The 25,536-nt window shown below is 42.1% G+C and overlaps 1 protein-coding gene across 2 annotated transcripts in view; it reads left to right on the top strand.

Moving 5' to 3' along the window:
- The window catches only part of WWTR1 (WW domain containing transcription regulator 1), a 149,038-nt gene that overhangs the window by 99,672 nt on the left and 23,830 nt on the right, over positions 1–25,536 (top strand). For both annotated transcript variants that reach the window (XM_086387961.1, XM_086388039.1), the window contains exon 4: positions 19,478–19,680. In XM_086387961.1, coding sequence (XP_086244087.1) covers positions 19,478–19,680 — 203 coding nt within the window. The remainder of the gene's footprint in view (positions 1–19,477; positions 19,681–25,536) is intronic.

The raw sequence follows: 25,536 nt of genomic DNA, 5'->3' as shown, positions 1-25,536 counted from the left end.
CTAAATCATAAATGGAAGTTTCATTGGAAGTTTGCTTCCCAGTACATGTCATGTGTCTCATTCTGTATTATTTTCATCCTTTTCTTTTCCAGTATTATATTTCTCAGACATCAGTGAAGAGTGAGTTGTGAGTTTTCAATTTTGCCAGGAGTTAAATATTTGCAGAGATGGAAAAAAATAAAGTAAAAAAGAATTTAATATAGATGATGTAGTCCTGGCTCACAGGGCTTTCATATAGTTGCTTCAAACTTACACTTTAAATGAAAGAAAAATATTCTACTTCCACTCTTATCAATTGTCATAATGCCTGAATTAATTAGAATGGAACTGTTATTTCTTCCCAAGTGCAACTGGCTCATTCCATCCTAGCAAAATGAATGCTCAGGGCAGCTGCTAATGGCAGTTCCTTCTCCAGTCTCAGCTCTGCCGTTCTTAGCTTGTCTAGTTTTTTCCTTCTGTCAAGAAGGCCAACCTGGAACAGTTTCTTCTGCTCTGACCCTGGGAAGTGAGGGCCTTTCACCCCAGGGCCTCAAGCTTTGTACTCAGCTAACTCTGGGAGCCCAAGTTCTCCCCAAGAAAACTTGTGATTCTTTAGTTTAGTATCTTGTTGCCAGCCACAATTGTATTATAAGAGCTTTTTTCTTCTGCAAGACCAGACCTGTAGCACACCTCTTTGTCCTTTCCAGGCTCTATATTTTTTAAAAATGAGATTTTTTCTTTTCTTACAAAAATTGAGATGTAATTGACATAAACATTATATTACTTTCTTGTGTACAACACAGTGATTCAATATGCAGATATGTTATGCAATGATCAGGATAATAAACCTAATTAACGTCTGTCACCACACATAGTTTTGTTTTGTTTTGTTTTGTTTTTTTCTTGTGATGTGTCAACTGAAAAAAAGTACAGCCTAAAAGCTGAGAATTATGTTCAGGGGCCTTCCTGAGGACTGTTGCCCAGGAAACAGCCTCTCAGATAGCAGTGAGGGACTGTTCAGAAAAGGTAAGAGGAGGAGTCAGGATATATAGGAGTTTTTACTGGGGGGAAAAAAAAAATATATATATATATAGTCAAACATCAAAAATTTACTGATAATCACACACAAAAAACAGAATCTCAAGTTAATGACTTTAGTGCTTTTCTATGTATGAGAAGGTGCAAGAATCTAGACTCACTGAAATTATTTCTTTGATTTACAACTTAATTATCTAGGGTCACTATCCTATTTTTCTCTATCTGGAGTGTTCATGAGGGCTCATTGTTGGGGTCGGCTGTAGTGGTGGATGGCTTGATGGCAAGCAACACTCTGTTTACTGAAATGACAGGCAATGTATTTTTGTCCACAAATAACAGTTGGGATCCGGGGTGGAGGTTATGAGGCTAGGAGGAACAGTGAGTGTAAGGTATCAGAGTCTTGTAGCACCTGTTTTTGTTAGGGTTCTCCCCCTCCAAACCCTGGTCAGTTGTCAAAGCCATTGGGCAGTAGCCATTTCCTCCAGGAGAAATAACATCACAGCACAATGGACTGTATACAGTACAGTTTGTCTGGACTCTGCCAGACTGAGATTTTTCCATCTCCAGGGAGTTTAGGGTGTGTTTAGGGAAAGTTTTTTTCTTTGTTGTTGTAATGTGTCACCTTTTATTTTGAAATAATCTAAAATTTACAGAGGAGTTTCAAATATAGTACCAGGAACTCACACATACCTTTTGCCCAGATCTGCCTTTGTTAATTGTTCATTTAAAAAATTTTTTTTATTTATTTATTTTTGGCTCTAGTTACAGCAAATCGAGGGCTACTCTTCCTTGCAGTGCATGGGCCTTTCACTGTAGTGGCTTCTTTTGTGGAGCCTGGGTGCTGGGGCACACAGGCTTTAGTTATTGTAGCACACAGAATTAGTTGCCCTGAGGCATGTGGAATCTTCCCAGATCAGGGACTGAGCCTATGTCCCCTGCACTGGCAAGTCAGATTCTTAACCACTGGACCACCAGGGAATCCTGTTAATTGTTTATAATTGCCTCATTTACTTCTCTGTCTTTCCCTTTATGAAGATTTATTATATATACATTTTTTCTTAACTTCTCAGGCCTAAGGTGGAGACATCATTCTGAAAGCACAGTGCAGGCTGACCTTGTATAACTGTGCTTCACTTTTTTGTGTTTCACAGATACTGCATTTTTTACAAATTGAAGGTTTGTGGCAGCCTTGCGTCATACAGAACTATCGGTGTCATTTTCCCGAGAGTATTTGTTTACTGTGTCTCTGTACCACATTTTAGTAATTCTTGCAATATTTCAAACTTTTTCATTATTATTGTATTTGTTATTGTGATCTGTGATCAGTATACTTTGATCACTAATGCAGAAAGATTGGGAGAAGGCAATGGCAGCCCACTCCAGTACTCTTGCCTGGAAAATCCCATGGGTGGAGGATCCTGGTAGGCTGTAGTCCATGGGGTTGCAAAGAGTCGGACACAACTGAGCGACTTCACTTTCACTTTTCACTTTCATACATTGGAGAAGGAAATGGCAACCCACTCCAGTGTTCTTGCCTGGAGAATCCCAGGGACGGGGGAGCCTGGTGGGCTGCCGTTTATGGGGTCGCACAGAGTCAGACACGACTAAAGCAACTTAGCAGCAGCAGCAACAAAAAGATTGACTCATTAAAGGCTCAAATGATGGTTAACATTTTTAAACAAGAAAGTACCTTTTAACTAAGATACGTACATTTTTTTTAGAAATAATGCCATTGTATATATATGTGTGTGTGTGTGTGTGTGTACAATAAACTTAATAGACTACAGTATAGTATAAGCATAGCATTTTGTACACCGGGAAACCAAAAAATTTGTATGACTTGCTTTTTGCTGGGGCTTCCCTGGTGGCTCAGAGGGTAAAGAATTTGCCTGCAATGTGGGAGACCTGGGTTCCATCCCTGGGTTGGGAAGATCCCCTGGAGAAGAGAATGACTACCCACTCCAGCATTCTGGCCTGTAGAATTCCATCGATAGAGGGGCCTGGCGGGCTACAGGCCATGGGGTCACAAAGAGTTGGACACGCCCGAACAACTTTCACTTTTTGAAGTTTCATTTGCCACAGTAATGTCCTTTATGGCCATTTGGTTTCTGGTCCAGGATCTATTGAAGGTCATTCATTGTATTTAATCATCTTCTCTCCTTAATTTGTTTTTACCTGGAATTTTTTTACCTACAGCTTTCGTGTTTCTGGACCTTGACATGGTGTTTCCTCCTGGTTTAGATTTAGGTTGTACCTTTTGGGCAGGAGTAGCACAAAGGTGATGTTTGTGTTTTTCTCCTGGATCCTGTCAGGAGGCACATGTCAGTTTGTCCCAGAATGGGTGATGTTGGGAGGAAGGCAGAATTTGCTTGGGTCAGCGGGCTTCACTCACAAGTGTGTTCCATACAAACAGTGCTGCTGCTGCTAAGTCGCTTCAGTCGTGTCCGACTCTTTGCAACCCCATAGATGGCAGCCCACCAGGCTCCCCCGTCCCTGGGATTCTCTAGGCAAGAACACTGGAGCGGGTTGCCATTTCCTTCTCCAATTTATGAAAGTGAAAAGTGAAAGTGAAGTCGCTCAGTCGTTTGACTCTTAGTGACCCCATGGACTGTGCAGCCCACCAGGCCCCTCCATCCATGGGATTTTCCAGGCAAGAGTACTGGAGTGGGGTGCCATTGCCTTCTCCGACATGAGGAAAAACCTTTTGATCCCCCAGGTTTCTGTAAGATGTGTCCTCAGGTCATGTAAATACTTTTCCTTCCTCGGGATGATGAGAAAATGCCATATTTAACATGCTCGCTTAAGCTTCTTAGAACACTACTCAATTCATAAATAATGCTGTCAATATATCAGTGTAGCTGTATATACAGAGATGTTTGTGCATGTGTGCTAAGTTGCTTCAGTCATGTCTGACTCTTTGCGACCCCACGATTGTATATAGCCCATCAGGCTCCTCTGTCCATGGGTTTCTCCAGCCAAGAATACTGGAGTGGGTTGCTGCACCCTTCTCCAGGGGTCTTCCCAACCTAGGGATCGAACCCACGTCTCTTATGTCTCCTGCATTGGCAGGAGGGTTCTTTACCACTAGCGACCCCTGGGAAGCCCATATACAGAGATAGGGTTTTAAAATGAAACTGTGATGCTTCTGTCCATTGATTCTACTCTTGCCTCTTCCGAAACACTTAATTCAAAAGGATAGATAGGGAATTCCTACTGTCCAGTGGTTAGGACTCTATGCTTCCACTGCAGGGACTAAGAACCCACAAGCCCTATAGCCTGGCCAGAAAAAAAGGGATACAGGTAATAAACTTAAGTTGGGCTAAAAGACTGAGAAAATAATAAAGCCAGGGAAGAAAGTACATACTGTACAAACCTTGTGTGGTTTCTAGAGGTGCCTGAAGACTTAACTCCGAGACTTGGGGACTTGTGCAGAGAGGGCTGCATGTTCAGATACAGGAGTCAGAACATCAGGAGCGAAAGACTTGCCTGGTGTGGAGGAGAAACAGTTTTTCGAAGTGTAGAGGCTGAAGAAGGAATTCCCCATAAATGATCTAGACTAATCTAGCAGACAGTGCTCAAAAAGTCTTCCCACGGTGAACACCAGGAGCTTTAGAGAGAGGTTTTCTCTGCCCTCCCTAGACCCTGGATGGTGGCATCATCTGAGAACATCAGCCGGGAATGGCTGCAGACCACAAGGCTACCCACGGTACCCAGCTGGACTCAGGGATGCTACTGAGAAAATTCATCTCTGGATTTCTTCAGAATTTTAAATTTTACGATAGTGTATGAAATACTCTGGCAGTTTCTCATGGAGCTTGAGCAGTAAACCTGACGGAGATTTCTGTCACTTTGGAATAGAGAGACTAACTGCAGTGCTCACTGGGCTTCCCTCATGGCTCAGTGGTAAAGAATCTGCCTGCAATGCAGGAGATGTGGATTCAGTCCCTGGGTTGGGAAGATCCCCTGGAAAAGAGAATGGCAGTCCTCCACTCCAGTATTCTTGCCTGAGAAATCCCACGGACTGCAGGCTCCAGTCCATGGGGTAGCAGAAGGGTCGGACACAACTTAGCCACTACAGCAGTGCTCACCACAGTCATGATGCCCCTCAGGCCCCGGTCCCAGCCCCCAACCCTGTGCCCTTCAGCCATGTTGGCCACCCAGTTTTGCTCATGTACTCCATTCCCACAGGTCAGGCACCCTCCCACCTCAGGACCTTTGAGCTCCATCAGCCTAGAATGTCTCCCACCCTGATTTCTGCACTTCAACCACATTTTTTTTTTTTTAATATTTTTAAATTGTTTTAATTTTTTTTTTTTAATTTGGCTGCTCTGGGTCTTAACTGCAGCATATGGGATCTTTGGTTGGGGCCTGTGAACTCTTAGTTGAGGCATGTGGAATCTAGTTCCCTGACGAGGGATCAAACCGCATTGATTCCTGTATTGGGAGCCTCCTGCACCTGCATTGGGAGTGTGGAGGCTTAGCCACTGGACCACCTGGGAAGTCCCCCATCCAATGTTTTTACAAATTACCTCCTCAGACACAGAAGGAATGCTTCTCTCCAATAGTTCTGCATTTGTTTATTCAAAGCCCTTATCGCTAGAGTTACACTATGTATTTGCTATTGTCTGTCTCCCCTCTAGACTATAATCTCCTGAAGGGCAGGACCTTTCGGTCTTGCTCTCCACTGTCTCTAGCACCTAGAAACAGGGCCTTGCACTTGCCTGGGGCTCAGCAGGTATTTGGTGAGTGAATATTTAAGTGAACCGTGGACCACTGGAAAGAAAAAAATCATCCATAGGCCTACCATTCGAGGACCACTATTAGTATTTTGATACATTTTCATTGCAAAGGTAATTAACCTTTTTGGGGTCACTAGAGATTCTAGATCTATGGGTACAGTCTTTAAAATGCATATAAGCACAAAGTCTCCAAATTTGACACATAATTTTACCAGATTTCTTAATCCTGCTACCCCGGTTGAATTCCTGTTTGTTTGTTTTTCTTGCGTATTCATGGCGTGATGCAAAATACCCCTCATTACTGTGTTGTTTCTGTTAATTTGATTGCTAAAGAATGACTGTGTAATTTGCATTTCTACAATTTCTTGTGAAGCTGGTAATTTTTCCACATTTAATTAGTAAATACATGTTCTCGTCTATACACTGTTCAAATCCTTTGACTTATCTCTTGGAGTGTCTGTTGTATGAGCTCTTTCAATAATAAAGATGTTTACTAGAATGGCACATAGTAAAAAGAACACAGATTAAGGACTATTGGCCCACGCTGGCAACTTCTTCCTACCTCTAGTGGAACACAGCTGTGGATTCATTTTCTGTTACTGAGTTTGGGTTGCCACACTCTGCACCTGGAGTAGTTTTAAAATCATTCAGGAAAGCTAACCAATAAAAAGCTACAATAAACTCTCTCCTGACTAATGAAAATAAATGCATGGATCAGAGTTTCCATTTCCTGCTGGGATAAAAGTATACCTATTGTCTGAAGATAATAAAACAAGAAAAGTTTTGGTTTTGCTGCTGTTGCCAGGCCATGGAATAAAATTCAAAGACACAAAGATAACTTTGTGAAGCAGTACGGTGAAGCACCCAGTTTCCTCTTTTTTTTTCCGAGTTAGTCATTATGTGCCTAAATTCACTGCCTTCACAGATGTGCTTTCTGCTTGGTCACTTTTGATAAATCTTTCGATAGCCCAGAAATCAGATGGAATCAAGTAGCACTTTCTGGTGCTGCTTTAGGTGGAAGAAATATGATTTCCTTATAGCTGAAGGACCCAGAAGAAATGAATGCCAGAAAGATGTGATTTTTTTTCATAGGTTGTTCTAGATCTCTTACAACGATGAAAACTGATGTGGAAATCTTTTACATGCCAGTAAAATATACATTTTATAATGTCTATTTAAAAAAATTATTGTTTCATTGTAAAATATGTATTCACTGTTCATGCATTTATTTTCATTAGACAGGAGAGAGTTTATTGTAGATAATGCATTTGCTATGCTGGGCTGTGCTTAGTCGCTCAGTCGTGTCCAGCTCTTTGTGATCCTATGGATTGTGAGCAGAGGACCCACTAGGCTCCTCTGTCCATTGGATTCTCCAGGCAAGCATACTGAAGTGGGTTGCCATGCCCTTCTTGAGGGGATCTTCCCGACCCAGGTATCAAACCCTGGTCTCCTGCATTGTAGGCAGATTCTTTACCATCTGACCCCCCAGGGAAGCCCTGATGCATTTGCTAGGAAAACATAAAAATCCATGTTATAGGCTTTTCCATCTTTACACCTAGGAGAACAGAGTTGCCTGGATGTTTGCACTCTGGTTTGTTGACTTGATTACTGTTTGGATGGACACACAGGATGGTGGGTAGGAAAATCGTTGGCTGCTGCTAAAATTCAGGGATTCCTGTGAAGTAAATGTAGGTTGGGTTACAAGTCTAAAACCAGTTGAGCCGGGGGCATCTGGAGAATCTAAGATCCACCTGTCTGATTCTGGGGGCACCTGGAAGTGCTGTTAAGGTTTGAAGTCGAGAAAGTGTGTCTGAACGTACATGGATCCCAGAATTTTGTGTCTTATCAACTAAGCCGGCTGAGAAATTTCCTTAGAGTTATTCTCACCCAGAATTGGAATAAAGAGCTCAGTGTGAAGTTGGGATAGTGCAACTTCTTGGTTTAATACTTTACAGATTTTTGGAACCGAATGCACCCTGAAGTGAAAAGCTGCTTTTTTTTTTTGCTGACCTTGTTGGACGGCTAATGCTGTTTCTGGGAAATAAGAGAAACAAGCGACTCATTGTTGGCAGGAGCTGAGAGAGACGCAAGAAGGGCGAGAGACGTGTCTGCAGCCTTTTTACCCCCCTTCATTGAATCGTGACTGAGTCCAGGCTGGATTGAGACTGGGTTTGTCTTTCTACCTCCGTAGACATGTGTTTTCCATCAGACTGGGCTGCAGGACACCTGACATTGGCCAGTTCACATGAGTTAAACCCTGTATGGCCCATAAACAGAGAGAAAAAGACCCGCAGCTGTACCCAGACACTCTCAATGCGGAAATATTTTTGAAGCTTGGTGTGGCTAGGTCCATGCATATGTCAGATACGATTTACACCTGTATGTTTTGGCTTCTCTCTGTTGCATATCATCATTTCCCTGGAGCCTCTGAGGCCAGAAGGGCTAGTATTGCTTGATGGTGCCACCTCTTCTGGTTGAACCCTTCCTGTATTATGAAATGTAATGCTTCAAAGATACCTGATTTTGGTCTTTTTTTTTTTTTTTTAAAGGATGGAAGAAGAAAGCCCTATACCATTTTCTGTAAAAGCAGATCCCACAAATAGGGTGTCACCCTAACATGTAACTATGTTGAATTCATCATTTTACAAGTAAATAAGTTAATTAAATTAGTCTGCTTTGGACCTTTTTGTGAAATAGGGCCAAGGAAACTCCTCTTAATCCTTGTCACCAAATTTAACTCAGTAAATAGTTTTTGACTGCAGGACAGGGCAGTGATTGGTGGCCAGTGCAGCTGACGCCAGCCATGCATTCCAGCACATTCCCTGAGCTTCCTAGGTTTGTCACAGTCTATGCTTGTGATTTGTGCTGAGTCAATTAACCTTCCAAGTTTCTTCATCTCTCAAATGAGTGAATTGGCTTAAATCATTGGTTTTAAATTGTGTCCCAAGGCCCCATGCCAGGGTTTTGGGGCATGCAAGCAGAAGCTAAGCTTAGTTAGTATCCAGTCTCCAAGAGCCATGTCTGTCCAACATATTTTAAAACTTTGTTTAATATTTTGACTCAAGAGTTGGGAAACGCCTGTAGGGAAAGCAGAGTGAAAGCCAGACCGGGACAATTTAGAGAAGAGGATCAAAAGGAGTGCCTTTTAAGCATTCACTTACACTGGCACAGGCTGCAGGCATGCTGTGAATGAACCCCTGAACATGTGGGGTGTCTCTGCTTCATGCCATATATCAGGCTCTGGGGAAAGATCCTGCTGCTAAAAAAAAGATTGAGGAACTTGGTCAAAATGGACTAAGCTCCTTCCAGCTTGAACTTCTACGGTGATGCTTCTAAGTAGGGTAAATACATGGCCACAGCTATGATGAGGATGGTGGGATTTGTAAATCACTAATGGTAGAACAATAACAAAATGCATTGGGTCCTCAATAGGGAATTATGCTCCGAGAGTAAAGAGAAAGCCGCAACAAAAATCTATTATTCATTAAATATCCACTTATAAGAGTATCAGTTCACTTCAGTTCAGTCGCTCAGTCGTGTCCAACTCTTTGCGACCCCATGAACCACGGCACGCCAGGCCTCCCTGTCCGTTACCAACTCCCGGAGTCCACCCAAACCCATGTCCAGTGAGTCGGTGATGCCATCCAAGCATCTCATCCTCTGTCGTCTCCTTCTCCTCTTGTCCTCAATCTTTCAAAGATTATGGGATGTAATAATTAAAATGCATCCGAAACAGAAAGAATTGTGTCTGTGTGTGTAGTGGGGATGGATTTCCCGTTTGCTCTGACTTTTCTTTTAAATTAAAAAAAAAAAAAAAAATAGCCTCTGCTGATCTGATCATCTTTAAAATGAACTGATATTTAACTACCCATTTCTGACCCATAAATCCATAAACATTCTCAGGGAGAATGTATTTGGTGCCTACTGTGTGCATCAACAAGTCAGATTTGAAATAAATTTTGTTCTGTGTTTATAAGGAATATTCATACCAGTAGAGTTGATTCTAAAGGACAGGGGGAGATGTGGCTGTTAGGTTTTGTTTATAAAGAGCACGAATCTAGCCCTCAGGAAGGTGAGAGTTCAAATCACAGGAAGAGAACAGTTCAGTGTTTCTTAAAAGTGCTTCTGTTCACTGTGTGTGGCTCAACCTAGAATCCAGCGAGAAAGATTTCCTGACTTGAAGGCTCATATGTATGAGCAATACAATGTAATGTCATAATAGTGCTTAATGTCTTTAAAAAGTTGCAGAATAGGTGCCGGAGTAGTAGTCCCTCTACCAAGCCATCACGTGTGCGTGTGTGCTGCCTTGTCCAACTCTTTGCGACCCCATGGACTGTTGCCCACCAGGCTCCTCTGTCCACGGGATTCTCTAGGCAAGAATACTGGATTGGGTTGCCATTTCCTCCTCCAGGGATCTTCCCAATCCAGGGGTCGAACCCACATCTCTTGCATCTCCTGCGTTGGCAGGTGGATTCTTGACTGCTGGTGCCACCTGAGAGGCACCGATTACCAAGTTGTATGGGTGCAAAAGGACAGACAGCTGGTCGCAACTGATGGAGGACACGTTGAGAGCTGATTTGATGGACAGCCTGACTGTCATTCTGAATATCAAATGATTCTCTCCTATGAGTGCTGGTTCTCTTTGTAAGGAAACATGTTAGGATGGAAACAGGAAACTTGAGTCCTACTGCCATGAGTTAGCACTGGGAATTGTGGGCAGTCACAGGTGTAGGGTGACCAACCACAGCATCTGCTCAGGACTCTTCCAGATTTAGCCCTGAATGTCCCACGTCCCAGGAAACCCCTTAGTAGAACCAGGACAATTGGTCACTTCTCTCTGACAGACCTATATCATCATTTGTAGGATGGGGACAGAGAATGGAATCGTAACAGCCCACAATGCGGAAGAGCTCGTGTTGCCCTCTTGGTGTTTAGGTTTCTGGAATGTGTTTCCGATGCAATTCATATAAACATAGTCCAAACATCAAACTGAGTTTAACACCTGTTCCATCTGGGAGGAAGAATTTTTCCCACATTCCAGATCATACCCAACGAATACATTCAAATGTTGCATATTCACCTACTCTGAGGAAACTGTAACCAGATTTTCATAATAATAAGTCAGCGCTTCAAAGGGGTGCTTTCAGAAGGGTGCTTTAGAGCTCTTAATGTTGTTTTATCATGCTGCTAAGTCGCTTCAGTCTTGTCCGACTCTGTGCAACCCCAGAGACAGCAGCCCACCAGGCTCCCCCGTCCCTGGGATTCTCCAGGCAAAAACACTGGAGTGGGTTGCCATTGCCTTCTCCATGTTTTATCATAGAAGCTGGTTAAAAAAAAAGAAACCCCCAAACTAAAATAAAAGATAGGTTATTTTGAATATATGGCACAGAAGTTCATTTAGCTGGATTCTGCTTAGCACCTGTGAAAATTGATACACAAGTTAAACCATCTTAGGAATCTTCCTATTAAATCAATATTTGATGATTGAGAATATCAGCAGCTATCCTGACAGTCTCTTATAACCCTGGCTTTCCCTGTGCCTTTTTTTTTTTTTTTTTGGTTACTTTGTATCTTGAACAGCAGTGGGTAATTTCAGGCACAGGGAACCACTTTGTTCAACATCTATAGGCTGCATGTCCCTTTCTCTGACTCCACACCCCACACAGCTGCTCAGTTGACTTTGAGAAGCTCAGCACATAGTAGGAGTTTAATAAATATTCATTCATTTTCAATTCAATTCGCAATTCAGTACTGCCAAGACATCTGCTAAGATGCATGGGACCAGCATTTTCCAGTATCCCTCCTCAGGGGAACAGGGTTGAGAAGTGCTGTATTTTATATCTCCCTCTTGGAAAGTCTCATTGTCTGTTTGTAAGTTAAGGTCTTTGAGAAATTCTGCAATAAAATAAACTCCTTTAACTTTGTTGAGCCCACTATTTCCCAATCTTAATTGACCATGAAACATGGGAAGCAGCTGTTATAATTTTTTAAACTTTAAGTTAATATCTATTTGCTCCCATGGGACACACTTAGACCATATTTTCTTTCTTTTTTCCTTCCTTTGTTCCTTTCTTAATTTTTTCTTCCTGCCTTCCTTTCATTCTTTTAATTTGGCCATGCAGTGTGGCATGTGGATCTTAGTTCCCTGACCAGAGATCGAACCCGAGGCCCCCTACCCTGGAAGCACAGAGTCTTAACCACTGGATCACCAGACCATGTTTTCTTTTGAATATTTATCCATTTTTAATATACCCTATAATATCTATTCATTTTTTATATGTGATATGGAGACTATTTGATAGTGAGTATTGAAGAGACAGTGCCAAACATGGTTCCTGGTATTTATTGAAGATGTGATTACTATACACACACACATACATATACAGACACACATATGTTTTTCTTATATCTGTTTTAGGTTTTCAGAAAAAATCATGATAAAATAGAGTTCTGTATGCCTCTCAACCGAATTCCTGTATTAGTAACATCTTACATTGTATGATATTAACATACAATAAAAACAGATGTTATCATTAAAGAACCAATATGGATACATTATTATTAACTAACTTCCATACTTTATTCAGATTGTCTTAGTTTTTTTCTTAATGTCCCCAGCTGTATACCACCTTATTTTTACTTGTTATGTCTCCTTAAGTTGTTCTTGGCTATGAAAGTTTCTTAGACTTTCCTTGTTTTTGATGACCTTGATAATTCTGAGTACACCTTAGGAATTTTATAGGATTTCCCTCTACAGGAATTTGTCTGATGTTTTTCTCCGATCTGGTTGGGATGATGGGTCTTGGGGAGGAAGACCACAGAAATAAAGTACCATTCTCATCACATCTTATCAAGGGTCATGTCATCACCATGGATCGTCACTGTTGATGTTGATCTTGATCACCCGCCCAGTGTATAAAATCCCTCCCCTGTAAAGTTGCTATCCCTCACTACCATTGGATAACTGTGCTCATTGGGAGGAGGTTACTATGTACAATCCATACATCAGGAGTGGGAGTTTTCTCCCCTTCATTGAGGACAGTGTATCTACATTAAATTATCTGAAATTTGTCTCTACAGATTTGCCTCTTTTCCTGGCATTTATTTATTTATTCAGTTATTTGTTTATATGAGTGTAGACTCATGGACATTATATGTTTACTAAAATAATGAATCATAGCAACATATGAAACTCTGTCCATTCTTGACAGAAGAGAAGTACAGAAGCTTGATAATAGGTACTGGGAGAAGAAGAATCATGCAGTGCTGGGCAGGCCTCCCCCCTCAATTGCATGGAATTGTGCCTCTGACATGTTAACAAAACCGTGTGTTTTTCAAAATTCGTTAATTAATTTGGCTGCACTGGGTCTTAGTTGCGGCATACAGGATCTTTATTTGCAGCCTGTGGGGTCTATTTCCCTGACTAGGGATTGAACCTAGGCCCCCTGCATTGGGAGCACAGAGTCTTAGCCACTAGATCACCTGGGAAGTCCAAAACCACGTGTTTTTAAAGTTCAACTCAAAGAGCTATGCATAGGGACACTGCAGCTGAGGAGCTGTTGTCAAGAGGAGAAAGGGAGCTGAGGAGAAGAGGAGAAATGTCTGACTAACAACAAGTATTCCTCTTGGCCCTTCCTAGACTCACGTGTGCATCGCGGAGGAGGATTGAAAGGGAATAACGTCGTTGCTGTGTCTTTCTAGGGCTTAGGTGTGGCGTCTAGCCATTGGCATGCTGGTTGTCCTTTCCATAATCTGCTCGGAGCCAGCCTGATGCAGGCCCGTGATGGGTTTTGTAGTTGAGCCCAACCTTATGGTTTTGTTTTCTTCACTTGGCATTGTTTGCGTGTGTGTGTATATAACCATAGCCTATTTTAAAAAAAGAGGGGTGGGGGAAAGCAAGCCCAGGACACAGAAAACCAAGCCACTGAACTTCTCCGCGGCCAGAGAGACGTTTGTCAAACATTCCAGGAGGCTCGCTGGGCAGTCTGATTCCCTGGCCTCCCTCCTAGTCTGCAGCTCCTGGCTTGGGGAAGCTGCCAAAATACTCTGTCTATGAGCTGTCGCTCTCAGTTCCTGGTGCTGCAAAAGGCAAAAAGTTCAGAAGTGAAGCCTTAACCTTTTTCTGGTCTGCTTCTTATACAGCAAATGACATGCTGGCTTAAAATGGAGTCCAGGGACCTTCCTGGCCTCGAATCTTGGGGGCCTTTGTAGACATGACCGAGTGGTATGTTTGCTGGAGCAAGTTAGAGGGTGCATCACTGTCCCAGTGGGCCTTAGACAGAGGGTCATGGGTACCCCCCATGCACCTCTGCACACCCCATTCCCATGTTGACCATTTACTTCACAGTCATTGACTCAGAAGAGTGTTCCTATCTTAAATGCTGTGGGGTTTGTTTTTCTTGGTGTTTTCTTTCATATTGAATAATAGCAGTGAAATATGTCTGGTTACGTCTGTAGAGCTTGGTTATGTTTGATGGCCAAACACTCAAGAGAAAGTCAATTATTGAAGGAAAAAAAAAGGCGGGGTGGGGGGAAAGGAGATGAAAACAGTGAAAAAGATAAATGTGGATTTGAATTTAAATTCTGACTCTCTTGGAAGGGAAAAAAGAGAAGTCTCTGCTTTAGTTTTGATGCATTCCTGCTTCAGTGGAGAACGCTTCTGTTTGGGTTCTTCCTTTCTGTGGGGGCAGGCAAAAAGTCTAGACCTGACTAGGTCTTTAGCATTTGTAAGGCATTTAATGGTAGTCTGTCTTTACCTGGTTTGGCCTCAGATACTGCATTTGAGATACTGTACGTTTTGTTTTCTTTTTCTTTTCTTAAACTGAACTATTCTCTCCCTAAAATGTTATGGGATATTATCCCAAGAAGTATTTCGTTTGTTGCAAATCTAGATGTTTTCCTTCCTGTATTCTCCGGAAGACTTCCTCTCTGTTTATCTCTGTCTTGAAACTCTTCTGCCCCCCTTTGTCTCTGAGTAGCTACGAAAGCAGTGGTTTTAAAGAACCTCAACCATCGGTAAAGTTCACAAGATTCAACCTAATAAAAGGTTCAGTGAGTAACTCTCTGAAATGAAACAACTGCAGGGAGCAGAGCAACAGGGGAGATCTTGGGCATGTGGAGTGAGTCAGGACACCTGGCTCCTAGGCCGTGACTATTTTATGGCCTTCCCCCAGTTCACTGTTTCTCTGGGTATTGCTTCCTCACCTCTACGTGGAGAAGCTGCACAGGCAGGCTCTTAGTTTTGAGGATCTTGACTGTATTTTAAGCCTTATTTGTTGTTTTTCAAATAATTTAGGGTTTACCTCCTTTCATTCCACCAAGAAAATATTTTGCGTATTTGATGCCTCCATGACCATACTTTTGATTTCTGTGTTTTATTTTTGCATTTGTATATTTTACATAAGTAATACACACAGAAAAACTTCAAACAGTACAGAAGAGGAAAAGGAAGATCTCTTCCCACCCTTGACACCCAGTTTCCTCTCCAGACGCACCTATTGTTGTGTATTTTTCTTGAGAAATTTACTGTTTTATGCATAATGTGCACCCCACCCCACCCCTATTTTTCTAATTACAACTATTATGCTCTTACATACATCCTGTTCCTTGGATTTTTTTTTTCCCCCTTCTGAAAGTTGCTTCTTAGAGATTGTTTCATAGAAGTAACTACAGAGATTATTCTTTGGAATAGTTACATAGCCTTCCTCTGAATGAATCATGATCTCTTATTGGTGGACACTGTTTTCAATCTTTTGCTGTTATGGACAGTATCAAGATGAATTTTCTCATACAGACTTCTCTGTTGGTGGGTGTGATTTATTTTGAAGACAAAGCCATTGGTTAAGTTCTATTCTCTTCCAGTCCTTACAGCTAATAACTGGAGATGTTTAGTCTAAATGGTCAAATCTAAATTAAATGGAAGAAAGCAGCATGTCCACCGTGCCTGCCTGTGGATGGTCCCTGTAAGGGCTAGTGTTTTAAAGGCTAGCAAAGGTGTGGTTTTCTAGAAGCGACCTCCACCCAGTCTTAAACTGCCCCCAGATAAGGATGCAGACATCAGTAAAACCTGACTCCCAGTGTCTGAATGATGTGTGGAGTGGAGTAACAGTCCTGTGTGTGAACAAATGACAGGGCTGGCTTCCCAAGTCATGGAAGATAGTTCTGATCCAGTTGACTTGACATGTCAGTAAGTACCAGACCTGAGTCAGTTTTAATACTTTTCAAGGTATCTGAGTTATAAAAATTAACCTCCGGGGACTTTTCTGGCAGTCCAGTGGGTAAGACTCTACACTTCCACTGCAGGGAGCAAGGGTTCAATCCCTAGTCAGGGAACTAAGATCCTGCATGCCACATGGAGTGACCAAAAAAAATAACCCTCTGAACTACTAACAAAAATTTAACATTTTCAAGCCTCTTTTTCCTAACCTAGGGATTTGTGATATTGGAAATATTCAATTTACACATTCCTCTTATAGACACAATTGGGCTTCTTTTTCCTGTGCTAGTTACATCAGATAAATAGGAGCGTACTTTTGCAGAAGGTTCAGAAACAACTGTGCCTGGAGATAATCACTATTTTTCTATCTAAGCTTCCTTCTTCTGGCCTGAAAGAGGTCTTATGAATTAAACCCTTCTGAGTATCTGGACTTTGTCTTACTTGAATCCTTATTTTAAGAGAATTTTTCCCTATGACACAGTATGTGCCCAATCCCTGACTCTCCTACCCAGGCCTTCAAATAGAGATTGTAACTATGCTCCACGCTGTAGAAATGAACTATTTATTTCAGTTATTTTGGCATCAGTCACAACGATGCTTTTTTTCTGTTCTTGGACTAAGAACGTAAGGAATGCCCAGCTGGTTTCATTCATTCATCCCATCATTTACCGAGTTTCGTTCTGTGCCAGGAGGTGAGAGTTATTGGCGGTGGAGTTGATTCAGGAAGTGAAACCCAAACTATTTTTGCAGAATACTCCAGTATCTTACCTTGTCTTGAGCGACTTCTCTGTGATTGAGCAGAGTTGTCAGCCTGTCCAAACCCTCCTTCAGCCCTGCCTACTTGTAACCTGAGCAACCTTTGGGCCCAGAAGCCTGTTTTGAGGGCCTGCTGTTTAAGTGGCCTTTCATTGTGGTTCATTGAAGGCAAATTGTGTGTAGAGGGGTTGCCCCAGTTTCAGTGATTGTTCCTGGACTTTGGTCTCAGGTGTGACAGAGGACGACGAAGGACAGTTGAAAGGGCAGGTGGACAGGGTGTCAGGAGTTCAACTTTGGCTCCAGTTGTACCTGTTTCTAAGCAGAGCACACCCCTTGCCTCTCTGGCTTTCGCAAAATAAAAAGCTGAACTAGATGTTCTCCAGGAATCTTTACAAAGCCTAACATTCTAGTGCTCTACAGACAAGCTTCCCTGGTGGCTCAGATGGTTAAAAATCTACCTGCAATGCAGGAGACCCGAGTTCGATCCCTGGGTTGGGAAGATCCCCTGGAGAAGGGAACGGCTATCCACTCCAGTATTTTGGCCTGGATAATTCCATGGACAGAGGGGCCTGGCTGGCTACAGTCCCTGGGGTCGCCAAGAGTTGGACACAGCTGAGGAACTTTCACTTTAATTTTCACAGGCAATCATAAAACCCCATCTCATTTCTCCACACGTTCCTTGCAATAGCCTGTTAGTTCCTGTGAGGGCAAGAGCTGTTTATCCAGCTACAAACCCAGCATCCAGCACATAGTGGGAATGCAATAAAGATTTGAGTGAGTTAGAGGTAAATTTCAAAAAAGAGATTTTTATCCCACCTCTACTCCTACCCAGAGGAACTTCCTGTCAAGGAACAAATTCTTCCTTAAGGAAGCCAGTTCTACAGAAAATCTTAAGTTTTGGTTTGTTTTCTCTTCCTTTCTTTTTAAAAATTTTATTAAAGTGTAGTTGATTTACAGTGTTTTATTAGTTTCAGTGTACAGCATAGTGATTTAGTTATATACATACATGCATTCATTCTTTTTTAGATTCTTTTCCCATGCAGGTCATCATGGAGTACTCAGTAGAATTCCCTGTGCTACACAGGAGGCCCTTGTTGATTGTCTATTTTATATAATGTGTGTATGTTAATCCCAAATTCCTAATTTATCCCTCCCCTATTGTGTTTTCTCTTTGGTAACCATAAGTTGGTTTTCTAGGTCTGTGAATCTGTTTCTCTTTGTAAATATATTTTGTTCTTTTTCATGGCTGAGTGATATTCCGTTGTATATATGTACCACACCTGGTTTATCCGGTCCTCTGTTGATGGACGTTCAGGTTGCTTCCATGTCCTGGCTATTGTAAATAGCGCTGCAGTGAACATTGGGATGCATGTATCTTTTCAAGTTATGGTTTTCTCCAGATACATGCCCACGAGTGGGATTGTTGGATGATATGGTAGTTCTATTTTTAGTTTTTAAGGAACTTCCATACTGTTCTGCATAGTGGTTGTACCAATTTATATTACCACCAACAGTGTAGGAGGGTTCCCTGGTACCTTTTTTTCACTGTGTATGTGTGTGTGTGTTTGTGTTTTCTACACATTCATTTAATACATAATTGATTAGGCTACTTTAAAATTCACCTAAGAAAGTTTGGTCATAATATGTGTCCATGTAATGTCTATATCAAACTGAAGATCTGAAATATTTCACCCTGAACTTTAAGTAAAATATGCCAATAATTTTATCTTTAAAGGTAATGATATCAAATATAGCACAAATTACATTTTTTGTTTTTTTTTCCTCAGAAATGAAGTAAGTATATAAAATTACACATTGTTGCCTTTGGCTCTGACTTAGGAGCAGATAGACTGGAAAACATGGTTTTCTTTATTACAGGATATTACCCAGTAGAAGTTAAGCAAATTTAATAGGTTAACTGTCTTGAGAAAAACTAGCACTTTTTAAGATGCATTTTTTGCGGGGAGGGGACACCAATTATATAATTTATTAAACTATTTAAAAGTGTTTTGTAACATGAAATACTGTATGCTAAAATTTTAATATTGGTAAATACAGACAAATAGAAAATCCTTAAAAAGTTGAAAACACGTCTATGCCTTTATCCAGTCATAAACATGGTTAGCATCTTTTATATAATTTCTCTCACTAATAATTCTCACTAAATGTTCTCTAATCATTCACTAATAATTTCTCACTAATCATGTCTTTGGGCGTCCTCTTTTAACAAAGCATGAATGGGGTCCCGCTTTTGTGTAGACCCCTGATCTAGGTGCTGTGTTTTACCTGTCAATTCGCTCACCTGTCCTAAATATTATTTTACACCCACCACTATCAATGATCACATGCCCTCCTTAGCTCTGCCATGAACATGCAGGTTGTCTGAGGACAGGCACACACACCCAGATGTCCTGGTGAAATTAGCTTTCATGCTGTGGTAACCTTTGTGGAATTTGCTTATGACCACTATGTTCTATTTAAGGATTGAAATGTACCCTAGACACAGGCAAGGTGTGAAATCAGACTTCTAACAGGGCACAAGAGCTAAGAGTAGGTGGGTCAGGAGAGGGGCCAGTATCTGAGTCTCTGTGAATTGAATTAAGGTAATGATTACTTAAACAGTAATGATAAGCAGCAAAGTACTTTGGAAGGAATCTCAGGAATCTAAAGGCCACAGTGTTCTGATGGTCTCTTTTTGATAAGGTGCTGTGGTCCTGGCCACTCATCTCCCTGTTCTTCTCTCCTGTAGTGATGAATCACCAACACCAGCAGCAGATGGCACCCAGTTCCCTGAGCCAGCAGAACCATCCCCCTCAGAACCCATCAGCGGGGCTCATGAGTATGCCCAACGCGCTGACCACCCAACAGCAGCAGCAGCAGAAGCTTCGGCTTCAGAGGATCCAGATGGAGAGAGAGAGGATTAGGATGCGCCAGGAGGAGCTCATGAGGCAGGTATGGCCTTTGGTGGTACCTGGTGGAGGCTTCGTGGCCAAGGCTACTAGGTAGGTAGCCACTTGCCATCAGAGTAAAATAAATCTTTCTCCAGAAGTATTAAAGGCCCAAAACTCTGCTCCAAGCATCCATTCTCTACTTGCACTATTTTGAGAGCCAAATCTATGAGCACACAGACTAGCTGTATTACCATGGCTACCTTTGGCTTTTCACTACTCGTCACTAGAGGGAGAGAAAAAGTATGTACCAATTACTTTTTATCACAAAACTTAGTGGCTTAAAAGAATAACCATTTTATGTATTTAATTTTTAAACTTTTTATTGTATATTGGTATATAGCTGATCAACAATGTTGTGATAGTTTCAGATGGACAGCAAAGGGACTCAGCCATACGTAACACATATATCTATTCACCCCTAAACTCCCCCTTATCCAGGCTGCCACATAACATTGAGAATAGTTCCCTGCGCTCTACAGTAGGTCTTTGTTGGTTACCTATTTTAAATATAGCGGGGTGTACATGTCCATCCCAAACTCCCTAACCATCCCTTATTCCCATCCTCCCCCTTTCCCACCAAATAGCCTTTTTATTATATCACACAGTTTGTGGACAGGAGTTGAGGCAGGGCTCAGCTGGACTGTTCTTCTATACATAGTGTAGTCTGAAGTCACTTCAGTTCAGTTCGGTTCAGTCGCTCAGTCATGTCCGACGCTTTGTGACCCCATGAACTGCAGCATGCCAGGCCTCCCTGTCCATCACCAACTCCCGGAGTTTACTCAAGTCCATCGAGTCGGTGATGCCATCCAGCCATCTCATCCTCTGTTGTCCCCTTCTCCTCCTGCCCCCAATCCCTCCCAGCATCAGAGTCTTTTCCAATGAGTCAACTCTTCACATGAGGTGGCCAAAGTATTGGAGTTTCAGCTTCAACATCAGTCCTTCCAATGAACACCCAGGACTGATCTCTTTTAGGATGGACTGGTTGGATCTCCTTGCAGTCCAAGGGACTCTCAAGAGTCTTCTCCAACACCACAGTTCAAAAGCATCAATTCTTCAGCGCTCAGCTTTCTTCCACAGTCCAACTCTCACATCCATACATGACTGCTGGAAAAACCATAGCCTTGGCTAGACGGACCTTTGTTGGCAAAGTAATGTCTCTGCTTTTGAATATGCTATCTAGGTTGGTCATAACTTTCCTTCCAAGGAGTAAGCCACTTAGTGGTATTCAACTGATGGATGGGTTGACTTGGAGGGTCCAAGGTGGGTTTACTTAAGTGTGTGGCCTCATGGTGAGGGCTGCTGAAAGTCTGGGCTTAGCTGGGATGAAAACTTGAAGTATTTGCCCATGGCATCTCTAGCTTGGCAATCTTAGAGCAGTGGAACTATTCTATTTGGAATAGCAGCTTGGGTCTCCCTGAGAGAATATTCTAAGAGACAGGAATTGAAAGCTGCCAGTGTATTAGGGCCTGGCTCTAGAAACTGCCACAGAATCACTTCTTCCACATTCTCTTGATCAAACAGTCACAGTGTGCACCTCCTCCTCTAATCCCCGCTACCCTTCCTACCCCAAATTAGAGCAGATAACAGAGAGTGTTCATGGAGGAAATGACAGTGAATCTGCAACTGTCTTTAATCTGCCATGAAGCATGAAAAAAAGAGAAAACTGAGGGGGCTTGCGAAAGCAAAATGTTTTGCCTATGGACTCTGATAGAGGGGTCTGCAAAACTGCCTGGGCTTTGAATAGCCACCTCCATGGCATCCTCCACTCGTTCGTGTATTCATGCAGTCAGTCCATCCAAAGAGGGTGTGTCCTCAGTGAGTCAGGCTCAGTGCTTCCCTTCAAAAAATAAATGAAAGTCCTTGAAGGAGGCCACAGCCTTTTCCCTGCTGAAATGGCTTGGTCTGTGCAAGAGCAGAATTCTCTTCTGTGCTGCTCAACTAATGTAGCACATGTTTTCAGGCCTCATAAATTTTGCTGGCTGCATTTTGGGGAGGAAGGCTTCAGTTTATTGTTCTAATTCTTCAGACTTTGCCTTATGACTCACATGAAGCAAGGTACATGGGGAGCTTCCTTTCCATGTTTAAGGAAATGAGTAGTTTTGACTGTTCCAGAAAGCTTTTTTGCAGGGGGATGGGGATATTAAACACTATTTTTTTTCCCTTTGGTATTATTATATCTGATACTTTCAAAAATATACACCTACTGCTATAGGTAAATAATGAATTTCTCATCAAATAAATTCTAAAATACAAAGTATCTGTACTGTGTGATACTTTATACTGTGTGAGGTGGCTTCCCTTGTGGCTCTGATGGCAAAGAATCTGCCTGCTACGCAGGAGACCCGGGTTCAATCCCTGGGTCGGAAAGATCCCTTGGAGAAGGGAATGGCTACCCACTCCAGTATTCTCGCCTAGAGAATTCTATGGACAGAGAAGCCTGGCAGGCTATAGTCCATGGGGTTGCAAAGAGTCAGACATGACTGAGTGACTAACAATTACACTGTGTGAAGTTTAAAAACCATGATGAATTAAAAGAATTCCTTAGACAGTCTTTGAAAATGCGGGAAGTGAATATAAATTGTGCTTTGTTGTTCTGTTGAACTATCCTCTAAATTTGAGGAATACAACTTTGTAATATGACCATTATTATGCTTTTTTACCCTGAGGATTTATGTCTGAACTTTCATAGTTATTTCAGGGCAACAGTTGTTTATACTGTTTTTAGATATACACTATCATGTTTCTTAGAAGGAAATGGTTGTATTATGGTTTTCTGTCTTTGGATAATGATTCTACTTGGAATAATATATCTATTTTATAATACAGAGTAAATTAAATAGCAGTAGATTAGCATTTATACATTTTAATGGTTTTTCCCCCACAAAGCTATGACTATCCTGCAAAGAATGACTTGCTTCTCAGTTTCTGCCTTGTTCTGTTTCTCTTTCTCTTACTCCACCTCCTCCTTTCCCACAGAAAGCATTTCTGAAAAGGGGTGGAGGAAAGTGCCCCAGATTGTTTCCTTTATGCCAACCATAGGTGCCTTTGAACCAGCATGTTAGTATTGATGGTTTGTATTACAGAAATACCAACCAAGTTCCTTAAATGCTGATCCCTAGAGGCTGTGGAACTCAGAGTATTTTGCTTCATCACAGTGTCATCTCCCCTGTACAGGACACGGGGAGAAATACTGTCCAGATTTGCTCACAGAGGTTCACATAGTTAGCTTTGAACGTGCAAGCACACACATATGGAGGAGGAGAAGATGGAATGGGTGGTTCAGATGTCTTCTTATCTTTATTATGGAATACAGGAAGAAAGGCCTAAAGAGACTTTTTTAAGTAGTGGAAGACGTTTTCCTTCTTCCAGAATTAGCTTGCTTCTCAGGGTCAAAGATATTATTTAAGACCGTACAATAAATGGTGTTAGAGTGATGACAGTTTTCTGGGGCGTTTGCCAAGATGTCTGATTGTTCAGGTGTGGATTATGTGTATCATCTTGGTGTGTAGTTTTTTTTTTTTTTTTTTCACTTCTTTCTTTTGTTGCTTTGCTCTCAAGCATCACGATTTGAACTTAATGGACTGGAAGTAAAAGCGATACCTGGCTCACCTGTTTAGCTGCCTTCTAGCATCTGGTAGGAAGGTAGAGGCACTTTGGCCCTGAAGAGCTCTGAAGATTGTCAATTCCATTTGTTCTTTCTGTCCCACTCTCCGTTCTTCATAGTCAACAACTGCCTGAATATCCTTTGCTCTCTGGGCACTTAGTAATTCCCCTGCATGCTAAGTTGCTTCAGTCGTGTCTGACTCTGTGAGATCCCATGGACTGTAGCCTGCCAGGCTCCTCTGTCCATGCAATTCTCCAGGCAAGAATACTGGAGTGGGTTGCCATGCCCTCCTCCAGGGGCTCTTCCTGACCCAGTTATCCAACCCACATCCCTTATGTCTCCTGCACTGGCAGACAGGTTCTTTACCATTTGTGCAGCCTGGTAATTCGCCTGGTCCCCCTGCAGTTTGCAGGAGGGCCCTAGCTGTCTAGCCTGTCCTCTCAGAGCCCCTGCCCTGCAGGCAGGCCTTGACCTTCCTCTCACAGGACAATTTCTGGGAGAGAAGCCCCTTCCTATCCTTCATCTTTAGGTAGGAAAGGGGGTTGGTACATTTTAATAAGTAGAATGAATTTATTCCCTAATTCTTAGGAAATTATCACTACTCTGTATTTTTTTTAACTATTTATTTATTTATTTATTTTTGGCTCCTTCGGGTCTTTGTTGCAGCACATAGGATCTTTTACTGTGGTGTACAGTCCTAGTGGCTTCTCGGCACGTGAGATCTTAGTTCCCTGACCAGGGATCGAACCTAAGCCACCTGCATTTCAAGTGCAGAGTCTTAACCACTGTACCTCCAGGGAAGTCCCCTGGAAGCTCCTTATATGCTATGTAAATATTGTTTCATTTTTCCTTCTTCTTCTTTCTGCTTCCATGCCATTGTTCCTCTAGGCACGTAGTCTGCGGAGAAAACAACTCCTTGGTCCTTCTTCCACAATCTGACGTGTACCTTCTGATGCCAAGGACTCAGACATGAACTTATCACTGAAATCATGCAGAAGATATTAACCCAATGAATTTGAGGAAAGTCTGATTACAGATCTGAAGTGAACTTCCATTATTTCAGGATGGAAAATTATTTTCTGATTCCTTTTTTTGTCTCGTCTGTTTATTCACTCAACATTTGCATAGTGCAAAATAATAAAAAGATAAACGAGACACGGCTGCCTTCAGATAACTTATGTTTTATCACTGGAGACAAAATGATTAAATCTAATCCGAATTGGTGGCCAGAAGGATGAATTCAAACCATTCCCCACTTTGTGGGGTTCCAATGGCTGCCATCTTTGACTTTCATGACTGGAGCAGAGACCAGATCACTTGAGCCCAGAGTTCTGGGAAAGGAGCATAACGTGCTTTTTGCCTTCCTTTTCAGTCCCCACAGGCCAGCAAGTTGTTGGATAACTACAGAATTAGGATCAAAGGGCTGGTGAGGTTTGGTATCTCCCCTGATTAGGAATCTTTTTAAGTAAGAGAGTTTTGTTCAAAATGATTCCTATGCATTAACGTTGGCTGCTGTAGCAACACAGTTGAACTGCTTGTATCTGATAACTAATGAATTATCTCGAAACATGGCAGGTGCTCCCAGGGCAGGGGTGCTAACGGGCCCAAAGGGATCCCAGCCAGGTCTGCAGAACATGGCCTTATTAGGAAACTTTCTCTGCTTTCAGTGTCTCTCACAGACCTTATGGAGAATGACTTTTCATGAAAGACATTCTCCATTGTCTGTGATAATGACAGTTTTATTTTTTGCTGGTGAAGAAGTTTCAGGTTCATCAAAGTAAAAACAACCCTGGAAAAGAAAGCAGTTCTCAGGAATTCCCTGGTGGTGCAGTGGTTAGGATACTGAGTTCTCACTGCTGAGGTCCCAGCTTCAATCCCTGGTCTGGGAACTAAGATCCCACAAGCCACATGACCAAAAACAAAACAAAAAACCTCAATTGGACAATGTACTTCTTGCTATCTTCTCATAGAGTTTTTAACTTTTTAAGTTATAACTAGTAGTAGCTGTTTTTGTTGTTTTTGTCTGACTGACATAAGAGAGAGCATTTTGCTAATTGAAAAAAATCCAGACTCAGCAGACTGCAGGGACTTTCCTGGTGGTCTAGTGGTGAAGATGCTGCGCTTCCAAGGCAGGGGGTACAAGTTCTATCCCTGGTCAGGGAAGTAGGATCCCACATGCCGTGCAGCCCAAACAAGCAAACCCAAGTGGTTCTGTCTCATTACTTTTTCTCCCTGACCTTCGACCCCAGGGCA

Source organism: Bos grunniens, chromosome 1, assembly GCF_055505025.1.
Source record: "Bos grunniens cultivar Pamir isolate PY7600 chromosome 1, Bosgru_T2T1.0, whole genome shotgun sequence".
Lineage (NCBI taxonomy): Eukaryota > Metazoa > Chordata > Mammalia > Artiodactyla > Bovidae > Bos > Bos grunniens.
This window is presented reverse-complemented; position numbering and strand designations above follow the sequence as displayed.